This window comes from Calidris pugnax, unplaced genomic scaffold (genome assembly GCF_001431845.1).
Source record: "Calidris pugnax isolate Ruff unplaced genomic scaffold, ASM143184v1 scaffold29, whole genome shotgun sequence".
Lineage (NCBI taxonomy): Eukaryota > Metazoa > Chordata > Aves > Charadriiformes > Scolopacidae > Calidris > Calidris pugnax.
Genome location: NW_015090768.1, coordinates 260,229 through 271,265, shown reverse-complemented (window position 1 = coordinate 271,265; position 11,037 = coordinate 260,229). Strand labels below are relative to the sequence as shown.

General features: G+C 52.0%; 1 protein-coding gene across 3 annotated transcripts in view; it reads right to left on the bottom strand.

Annotated features, from left to right (window-relative positions):
- Positions 1–2,693: 2,693 nt before the first annotated feature.
- The window catches only part of CRYZ (crystallin zeta), a 32,318-nt gene continuing 23,974 nt past the window's right edge, over positions 2,694–11,037 (bottom strand). The window contains exons 1-9 of one of the 3 annotated variants that reach the window (XM_014937744.1): positions 10,882–10,961; positions 9,163–9,287; positions 8,681–8,833; positions 5,500–5,663; positions 4,966–5,017; positions 4,334–4,483; positions 3,752–3,853; positions 3,564–3,659; positions 2,694–3,310 (exon numbers count right to left, since the gene is read on the bottom strand). In XM_014937744.1, coding sequence (XP_014793230.1) covers positions 3,149–3,310; positions 3,564–3,659; positions 3,752–3,853; positions 4,334–4,483; positions 4,966–5,017; positions 5,500–5,663; positions 8,681–8,833; positions 9,163–9,273 — 990 coding nt within the window. In that variant the 5' untranslated portion in view covers positions 9,274–9,287; positions 10,882–10,961 and the 3' untranslated portion in view covers positions 2,694–3,148. Of the gene's footprint in view, positions 3,311–3,563; positions 3,660–3,751; positions 3,854–4,333; positions 4,484–4,965; positions 5,018–5,499; positions 5,664–8,680; positions 8,834–9,162; positions 9,288–9,767; positions 10,008–10,881; positions 10,962–11,037 lie in introns of those variants that run through there. The other 2 variants (XM_014937751.1, XM_014937736.1) reach the window with 2 other exon arrangements.

Here is an 11,037-nt window from a genome sequence, read left to right as displayed (position 1 = left end):
CCGGCCCGGCCGCCCACCGCAGCCCCCGCACCGAGCCCCCGGCCCCGCAGCGGCACGGGCGGGTGGGCGCCCCCGGCAACGCCGGGCTGTGGGGCCGGGGAGGACGGGAGGGGGAGAAGGCGTTTTGAGGCGGCACAGACCCCCGGGGGAAACCCCGCGGGCGGTGGGCGGACACAGCGCGGTTTCCAGTGTCCATCCCCGCCCCATTCCCCCTGCACAGGTGACAGAGGTGACAGCAAAGCCCCAAAGCACACGGTCCGGCCATCTCCACCTTTACTCAAGCAAAGGAGACACAACCACCCTCCACTGCTCCTGCTGCTCCCTGCCTGCGGGTTCAGCTGCAGCACAAACCCCCGGGGATGCTCTGGGGGCCCAGGGCACACCCCAACGGGGCACAGGTCCCCAGGGTGGCCGAGGGCAGGGACACCATCCCACCCTGACACAGCTGATCCCAAGTGCTGAAGGACTTACACCGTCCCCATGATCTACCCACCCTCAGTACGGAATTGTCTTTGGTAAAGGAAGCAGCTACCACAAACATCAAGAGCCTCTCCATGTTTTGTCTTGCCAGCCCTGCAATTAAAGTTTCATTAGTTTATTGTATCCCGCTGTAGCACACAAAGAAGTCAGGAACACACACAGGAGCATGTAATCACAATGGAGAGGGGACCCCTTTAACAACTAGAAAGTGTAGGTGGCATTTATTCTGGGCACAATGAGATTAATAAATAGCAGCTGCTGCTCAGAACCATTCCACGCTTTTCGGTGTGGGGGACACACACAGGAGCCGTGTCCAGCCCCTGCCACGTGCTCACACCCACACAACGAACCCCAAACCTCACCTGTGCACCCCAAGGCCAGCACCAACCCCAGAGCCCACACGACCTGTCCCACCACCCAGACTGCCACCAGAGCTGCTGCTTCAGACCCCAGTCTGATCAAACCAGGACAAGCTACTCAAAACCAAAAACCTGACAGGGTCATCCTGCCCCATTCCGTTGTCCGTGGTCCTCCCCCTGTGGTTCCTCACTCCTCCCACACTTGCTGTCCAGTGCCACAGCACTATCTTTACTCACACAGCTTTTTCCAAAATTAAAACAGCCCCTTCCATTCCCACGATACATCAAAAATGCACCAAAGCAGCCGCTGTTGCATTGCATCCCTCCACACAGCAGTGTGTCAGGCTGTCCTTGCTGCTGGGTTCCCCTGCAGGGAGAAGCAGCGTGATGAACAGCAGAGCTCCTCTGACACCTTCTGGTGAGAGGCCCCGTGACACACTGCGCAGCGCCCACACTCATGGCACACCCTCTGACCACAGCCCACATTAAAAAGAATTAAATACTTAAAAACCTATACAGTTTATAAAGAAAGGCATACCTTTCATATGCACATCATCTCCATAATCATATCCATCATTAACCGTTACTGTAAACCTGCTATTTAGTACCTTAAGAGATGTTTTACTGACAGTGTTGTCAGGTGGAGTTGCAGATTCCCTTTGTGCCATCGTGGCCTCAGGCTGCACCCTGCCTCAACGAAGAGCAATAAGCAGCATCTCTTACCTGAGTAACCAGGGAAACACCACCTGTCACCTGCTCACGCCAGCTCAGCCATTCCTAAACCTCCAAATTCGAGAAGACAGAGAAATGCAACTCCCTGCTCCTACAGAAAATGCAACGCAGAAGGAACCCAGCTCCTCTCCATGGAGAAACCCACACAGCCTGGGTATGAAGGGTCCTCCATGCCAGGGGACAAGGAGGGGGAACATCTGCCCAGCCTGGGGATGAAGGGTCGTCCGTGCCGGGGGGACCCTGTTAATGGTCACCACAGCCGAGTCCACCCAGTCCTTCTCTTCTCTTCTGAGGCACTCACTGCAGTCATCAACTCCCCAAACACTCAGGCTTCCTCCCTGGCAAAACAACCCCTTCGATGCAATGGATTTAAGGTTTATAAGAACTGGAAACAATGAAATGACAGGGTGTAGCAGCAGCACGACCTCAGGTTTCCATTTGCGCAGAAGCAGCCGTACTCTGGTCTACCTGCTTTGGAAGATGGAGCTCAAGACCTGACCAAAAGTTAAAAAGCAAGTAACCTTCACAGGCAAAAATACTTCTAAAAATCTCCTGTTCAGCAAGGACTCACTTTTCCTCAAAGGAACAGAAATGCTCATCCCTGAAGGTGAGAAAACTCTTCTGCAAGTGATACCTTCACTGCTCATTAGAGAATTGTATCATTAAAAGGGAGTGCCTGTAACACCAAACAGTATTTTTGAGTGTAAAAACTGTCAATATATGAAAGAAATTGCCCTTTCTTAATTGGATTGTATTCGGAACAAATCACTAACGTGTACACATTCATTTCTGAACTAATGTGGATTCTCAGTACCCACAAAAGCAGTGCAGCCTCCCCTTGTCCCCTCGTAGCCCAGGTTCAGGTGACTTCACCTTTAAGAAAGGTCCCAGGAAGAAGTGAAACCCTCGATACCCAGCCACCTACCCAGGAACCAGCTGCCTCTGGCAATGGATCAGCACAAAGCAGCAGATACAGCACCCAGCTTTAGAGTTACAGTCCATTTGGATTAACCAGGAAACTCTCCCCTCAAGCACTGAGTCAGGCACAGCGAAACCAAACCTCCCTTCCACACGCTTCATATTCAAGGGATTCTTTGGCATCTTTGGAGCTGGAAAGTGAACTAGTTTGGCAGTAAAAGCTTTTATTCCAAGTAAATTACATGACAAGAGATGAATAAGACACATTGTGTGGCTGGAGAATGTCCAGAGCCCTAGTTACACACACCTAGTTCCCCCCCACAGGTGTGTCCCTGCCGCAGGAGCCGGGCTGGCCCCAGCCCCACACCCCCACGGTGCCAGCTCTGCCTCGGGTCCCCGCTCCCCTGCCCTGCAGCCCCACGCAGCAGGGAAAGTTTATTATTCACATGTCAGCCAAAAAGGCCACAAAAATTACCTGAAAGTATACCCAAAGTATACTTTGATTAAAAAAGAAAATACGTTCTTAATTAATTAATTAATGTAATTAATTAATGTGAGTTAGCATTTGCTGTTACTGTCCAACCTGATCAAAAGTATGTTTTATAACACACACTCCACGAATCACGTAAGCAAAGTTACAAGACAAGCGGGCGAGGAGGTCAGGGCAGGAGCACCATCTTGCCCCGAGCACCACTGCAGTGAATGATGTCCTCGTGAGCCTGAACGACCTTCTCCAGGGGGTACTCGGAGCCCACAGTGGGCCTCAGCCAGCCAGCTTCTGCCCCGTCCAGGAGCACTGCTGCACACTCCTGCCTCTCCTCCTGCATGGGACAGACACGGCACTTACCACAGGGTCTTTACATTTCAGAAAGGTATTATGCAAGTGTTAAACCAAATTTCACAACCCAGAAATATTTTATGATGTTCTGAGATTAAATCAAAATGTAAAGGAATGAACAAACCAGGCAGTTACGGTGAAACCGTGCTTTCATCCCTACAAATGGTTTTAACTGGAATAGAGAGGTGTTGGAATAAACCAAAAAAAACATTCTTTAAAATAAAAATGTTTCTCACCTCCGTTGCAAGAAACAGACTGACTCCAATTATGCTGGATTCTTTACTCATAGTGTCTCTTGGATTTATCTCGATGGGACCTCTACTGCCCACGACCTGGCACAAACGAGGTGAAAGACAATTAAGTTGTCACTGCTGAACAGCGTCGCCAAACGCACCCGCTGAAGCCGGTGACAAAAGCCACTCACCATCACCCTCCCTCCAGGGGAGAGCAGCTGCAGGTCAGCAGCCAGGTTGACGTTAGAGAGCATCTCTATTATTATATCCACTCCTCCCATCCCCGTGGACTCCTGGGCAGGACAGAACACGTTATTTAAATCACCCCAATTAGTGACTGGGGGCCACTGTTTAGCCATATGCTGCAGATAACACATTTTACAGTTTATTGTTTAAATTTTAAATACAGCCTTTGTGCTAATTCTGACAGCTAGTAAGTTTAATTTTAGCATATTTGACATGCTGAATTGCGATATGCTACCAGATTTGCCATTTGATGGTTGGACAAGATGATCTTTAAGGTCCCTTCCAACCTAGAAGATTCTGGAAGATTCTGTGATTGGAACTTGCTGGGATGCAAGAGGCTCTGAATGCCATTGCCTGTGAAAGCTCAGCTTCTCCAGCCTGGAAAAGTTTTTTGCCGTGTGGAAATGAAAAAGGCAGGACACTATTGCTCCTTCACAAATCTGCTTTAAAAAACCTCTGCAAACAACTGCTCACATTCTGTAAGAAAAATACATACTGCATCAACTAGCCCTGATACATGTGCTTACCTTAATTTTATCTATGTAATTAGCTTCCCTGTGATTAAATGCTTGGTGAGCACCATTTCTCAGAACCACGTTCATGCCTTCCTCGGTTCCTGCGGTACCCAGAACCTTTAAGCCACAAGCTCTGGCAATCTGACATGCTGCTATTCCCACCTGGGAGGGGAAAAGAAATAGAAAAAAAATATCTTTTTTCTCTTTCTTTCTTAGCATTTTGAGCTTTATATATTCTACAAGCAACTTAGAACTTACCCATTTAAGAAGTTGGCCTGGTAAACATTTTTTGAGCCGTAAGTAATTTAGATCTTAAAGATAGCCAAATAGTCTTTAAAAAAGAAAATATATTTACAGGCATAGTAAAGTTTTGCGTTTTTTTTTTAATAGCTATCAGCATTTGAGATAAATCCATATAGAATGTTGTCTGTCTGTGAAAGTTGGGCCATATATATTTGACAAGATTCAAATATAACAGGGTTTGTTCTAAGCAAAAAGTACCCTAAAGTCTCCAAAATAAAATTTCATTAATTTTGTTAATCCAGTCATTGATGCAAACGCAATCGTAAATGACGTGACAGACTAAAGCAGACCCAAGGACAGAAATCAGCATTTCTTACAACTTGCCTTCTCAAAATACTTACTCCCCCACTGGCCCCGTGCACGAGCACGCTCTCCCCGGCTTTGGCACGGCCCCTGCATGGAAACACAGGAATTATTGTCACCAGGAGCGCGGGACTTAATCACGAAGCATCAGGTGCATATACTGGCATGAAAACTCATCTTTCACACAGTGGTATTTCCAATTTATGGCTTAACAGGTATAATCAGCAGGCAAAATAAACCATATCATTTATGAATTTTAGTAACGTGCAACTATGTCAACACACAACTAGCAGCAGGGAACGGTCTGGTGCTGAACCTCAGTTCAAGATCTTCACCTGTCACAGGTCTTAAAATAAAGCACAATGGCTCTCATCATTTCCTCTGCCAAACGACACCAGATTTCACCATTTCCTCTGCCAAACGACACCAGATTTCCAGCCTGAGCCCTCGCCCAGCTGACATGGAGTTCTAAAAATGCCAGAATCCCCCATTTTACAGGACAATGAAAACATGAGCTTCAAAATTTTAAATATTCAAAAGGAAAATGCACAAACTTAGATTTGGCCCCTTACTTTTGGAAGAGGGCGCGATAGGCAGTGAAATAGGGTACTCCAATGGCTGCTCCCTGCCTGAAGTCCAGTTTATCTGACAACAGGAAGACTCTGTTAGCGGCAGCAACTGCATAATCTGCATATCCTCCAGAGATCGTGGCAGTGGTAAAAACCCTGTCACCTTTCTAGAAAGGAGGGAAAGAAAATTGAGAAATTAATCATCTCCCTTATTTTTTCCTGAATATACATTAAGAATCTCTTCACAGGGTTTAGGCTGTCTCTAATAGATCTCTACTTATATTTATCAGAGAGAAGACTTTATAAATGCTAATACATTCAAACAATGCAACACAAACCATACGATTTCATATGCTTAGATTTAAGTGTCGTAACTATAACCCCCACTCTCCAGTGTAACACACAAACCTTAATTAGCCTTAATGAACCCGAACACTGAAGAATTCCACCCACAGATCCCAAATGCAAAACCTCAAAAGCTTTTACAAACCCAAAAGAAACATTTCTCAATGATTTTTGTTCAAACGTGGAAAAGAGAGACACCCCCTAAGGTCAGTAAATACCGCTGCTGCTCTCCAGCAGGGGATGCTCAAGGCGCGGTTCAGGCGGTGCCGGAGGAACCGCACTGTCCGTGTGTCCCCGCACCCACAGCCCCCGCACTGTCCCTGTGTCCCCGCACCCAGAGCCACCGCACTGTCCGTGTGTCCCCGCACCCCCAGCCACCGCACTGTCCCTGTGTCCCTGCCAGCACCCACAGCCACCGCCCTGTCCCTGTGTCCCCGCACCCAGAGCCACCGCACTGTCCGTGTGTCCCCGCACCCCCAGCCACCGCACTGTCCCTGTGTCCCTGCCAGCACCCACAGCCACCGCCCTGTCCCTGTGTCCCCGCACCCAGAGCCACCGCACTGTCCGTGTGTCCCCGCACCCCCAGCCACCGCACTGTCCCTGTGTCCCTGCCAGCACCCACAGCCACCGCCCTGTCCCTGTGTCCCCGCACCCAGAGCCACCGCACTGTCCGTGTGTCCCCGCACCCCCAGCCACCGCACTGTCCCTGTGTCCCTGCCAGCACCCACAGCCACCGCCCTGTCCCTGTGTCCCCGCACCCAGAGCCACCGCACTGTCCGTGTGTCCCCGCACCCCCAGCCACCGCACTGTCCCTGTGTCCCTGCCAGCACCCACAGCCACCGCCCTGTCCCTGTGTCCCCGCACCCAGAGCCACCGCACTGTCCGTGTGTCCCCGCACCCCCAGCCACCGCACTGTCCCTGTGTCCCTGCCAGCACCCACAGCCACCGCCCTGTCCCTGTGTCCCCGCACCCAGAGCCACCGCACTGTCCGTGTGTCCCCGCACCCCCAGCCACCGCACTGTCCCTGTGTCCCTGCCAGCACCCACAGCCACCGCCCTGTCCCTGTGTCCCCGCACCCAGAGCCACCGCACTGTCCGTGTGTCCCCGCACCCCCAGCCACCGCACTGTCCCTGTGTCCCTGCCAGCACCCACAGCCACCGCCCTGTCCCTGTGTCCCCGCACCCAGAGCCACCGCACTGTCCGTGTGTCCCCGCACCCCCAGCCACCGCACTGTCCCTGTGTCCCTGCCAGCACCCACAGCCACCGCCCTGTCCCTGTGTCCCCGCACCCAGAGCCACCGCACTGTCCGTGTGTCCCCGCACCCCCAGCCACCGCACTGTCCCTGTGTCCCTGCCAGCACCCACAGCCACCGCCCTGTCCCTGTGTCCCCGCACCCAGAGCCACCGCACTGTCCGTGTGTCCCCGCACCCCCAGCCACCGCACTGTCCCTGTGTCCCTGCCAGCACCCACAGCCACCGCCCTGTCCCTGTGTCCCCGCACCCAGAGCCACCGCACTGTCCGTGTGTCCCCGCACCCCCAGCCACCGCACTGTCCCTGTGTCCCTGCCAGCACCCACAGCCACCGCCCTGTCCCTGTGTCCCCGCACCCAGAGCCACCGCACTGTCCGTGTGTCCCCGCACCCCCAGCCACCGCACTGTCCCTGTGTCCCTGCCAGCACCCACAGCCACCGCCCTGTCCCTGTGTCCCCGCACCCAGAGCCACCGCACTGTCCGTGTGTCCCCGCACCCCCAGCCACCGCACTGTCCCTGTGTCCCTGCCAGCACCCACAGCCACCGCCCTGTCCCTGTGTCCCCGCACCCAGAGCCACCGCACTGTCCGTGTGTCCCCGCACCCCCAGCCACCGCACTGTCCCTGTGTCCCTGCCAGCACCCACAGCCACCGCCCTGTCCCTGTGTCCCCGCACCCAGAGCCACCGCACTGTCCGTGTGTCCCCGCACCCCCAGCCACCGCACTGTCCCTGTGTCCCTGCCAGCACCCACAGCCACCGCCCTGTCCCTGTGTCCCCGCACCCAGAGCCACCGCACTGTCCGTGTGTCCCCGCACCCCCAGCCACCGCACTGTCCCTGTGTCCCTGCCAGCACCCACAGCCACCGCGCTGTCCGTGTGTCCCCGCACCCACAGCCACCCAGCTCCGGCTGTCCCACTGCCTGCACACTGGTTTCTTGTCTCTCCCACAACATAAATTACATAAATCCCAAGCCAGGAAACGTTTTTTACATTTGTCTGAGACCAGCAGTCCAGTGACGTGAAAGGAAGAACAGATTAAAAAAATAAATAAATTTCATAGATATTTTTTAGCAAACTGATAATTGCCTTCTCCTGTCCCAAGACTTTCCCCCTGGGAATATCTAAGTAAAATTACAAGACAGGAGTAATAAAGTCTATTTGGACAGTTTTAATGACAAATATGTAATTTAGGGGGTTTTATAAGTCAGTAACATAAAAACTATTTTCATTTCCCAAAAAATTTACAGAAAATTCTTCAGTTCTGCATGAAATTACTACCTCAGACAGGAACATCCAACTTCAGGTACTTCTGCAATGCCATAAAAATAGTCCTGAACCACAACTTCTGTACACCTGACGTCATCACTTTAACCAGAGAAACTGAAGCGCCTCTTCTGAGCCCTCTCAACCCTTGGAGGGTTAACCCTTAACCCAGCACGGATCCTGCTGGGGGCTTCTACCCTTCAATGAAGGGGATTTCCCCCCAAAGAGATTACACAACTGTGAGCAATAAAACCAGAAACAGTAGTACAGCAATCAAACAAAGAGGATACAATAAACCATAATGAACTAAACCCCAATGCATAAATACCTTGAAGGCAGTCACACGCTCCCCAACACCCTCTACCACCCCAGCCACGTCTGAGCCAGGAGTGTAGGGCAGGGCTGGTTTCCTTGCGTAATTCCCGGAACGGATATATGTCTCCACAGGATTCACCCCACAGGCATGGACTTTAATTAACACCTAAAAGAGAAGATGCTTCTTTAGCAATAACTACAAAGATTTAGAACTTGAATTCACAACACACCATCATGGCATTTTAACTAAATTCTTAAACAGCAAAAATTCAGTGTTGAACTGAAGTATTTTCAGGAAATCCCTTATATGGAATACAAAGCCCACCAAACAGTGAAAAACCCACATTTGTTAAAGGTAATGTCCCAGGCAGTATGAATACGCTGATCAAAAACTACGTAATTCACAATGTCAAGTTTTGGTTTGTATTCATTCTGTTCTGAGTGCACCTATTATCAGTCAGTATCATTATTCCAGTTCACAGAACTCATATATACCTGATCTTCTTTTGGATGAGGAATTGAGACGTCTGACTGGAGTTTAAGCACTTCAGGGCCACCAAATTCAAAAACTCTGACAGCTCTCATCACGTTTCTTGTGGCTGCCATGGCGATCAGAATATCTGAAAACAAACAAACAAACAAACAATATTGTATTGCCTTCATAAGTTATTTTGCATCTTCAAAATACAGAAATCAAACAACCACCTGTCAAGCAACTGATTAAATAGCACCTCATTTCTGATTTAAATTGGGAGGGGAGAAGGGCGTTTTGGATTTTTTTCCCCAAATTTTGCAAAAGGCAGACAATTAACCCTACCATTTGCAGGACATTATGGGTATTAAGAGAGTAACACACAAATAATTTATTCACAGAAGTATTTCTCCAACAGCCCCTGTGAATGCTGCACTGCTATGACACACGCAGAGACGTACAGCACTCTGGGGAAAAACACTGACAATTTACTATTGCCTTCTGGCAGAACAGCCTGGGGTACATTGGCTGGGTAACGCAGGGTGATACCCAGCCCAGTGACAGCCCAGCCACTGCTCCTGCCTGCTCTTAAACCTGCATGCAAAAAAAGCAACACAGAGCTACTCACGGGCTCTCAAAAAATGAGGCTATCATAGGACTTCAGAACAAGCCAGGGGGAACTGAAGTGCAGAGGTTCAAGATTCCAGTCCTTAATTCCAGCTGGATCTCCCCACAGTGGCTGTGTGTGGCACGGACCCATAGCCCTGGGCTGCTGTGGCTCACGGCCTCCTGAGCATCACCAGACACTCCTCCACCTCACCAACACCTGCAGCTGCCACTATTCCGACTGCACACACTTGTCAAGCGTTTCCAACAAAACACCACAAGAAAGTCACCCCTGCCGCAGGAAAAGCTACACACAATTCTTGCAGGGATCCGATGGGTTCAGACAGTGGAGCTTTACTTTTATTTATTTACACAGCAAATAACCCCTGACAGCAAACGGGCACACGGGAACCCTACAGACACCGAGAGGTCTCACTTTTGGCCAGCTCTGGCTAAAGAGCTTTAGGAGTATAGCTAGAAGTGGGCTTTTTCCCCAATGACCATTACAGCTGTTAAAGGTACCTGGCTTAATCGCTATTTCTTATTCCTGATACAGTCTGCAAGGTGTCACGGCTTCGGCTGCCTCTCCAAGTCAGGAGGGGTGGCAGTCTCAGGGACACACACCAGCACCTCCCCGGCACACGGCAAAAAACTACACCGCGGGTTTCTGAAGCACAGGTCACTTTCGTACGTCATGATAATAGACTAAATTAAAAGAAGGGTTCTGTTCTACTCGGAAAAAACCCGCCCCCGGAGGCTTCCGTGAGCGGCTCCGCAAGAGGAGGCTGAGGGGGACGGGCCCGTCCCGGGGGACTGGACTCAGCCCCGGTCTCCGGCGGGCGCAGGCGGCTCCCGAGCGCCCCGGTAGCAGCGGAGCAGAGGGAGCGGAGCAAAAGAGAGCGGGGCAGAGGGAGCGGAGCTCAAGAGAGCGGGCCCAGCCCTGGACCACCCTCCCCGGGCGGCGGCGGCGGCCGCTCGGGACGAGCCCACCACGGACGGGCCGGGCGGCGGGAGAGGGCCGGGAAGGCCGCGGGCAGCGGGGGCTGAGCGAAGCACGGCGATGGGGCTCCAGCGAGCGCCCAGGGGACTGAGGCGGCCCGAGGAGAGGGGATGAGAGAGGCGAAGGGGAGTCTCACCCGCTGCTCCGGGAGGCACCGGCGGCTGCGGCGCGGAGAGGGGACTGACCGGACCCGCGGTTCCCTCAGTGCCGGCCACGCCCTGCCTCACCCCTCACAGCCAATCCCTGCCTCACTCACGCCCCTCACCGCCAATCCCCGCCCCGGACACGGTAA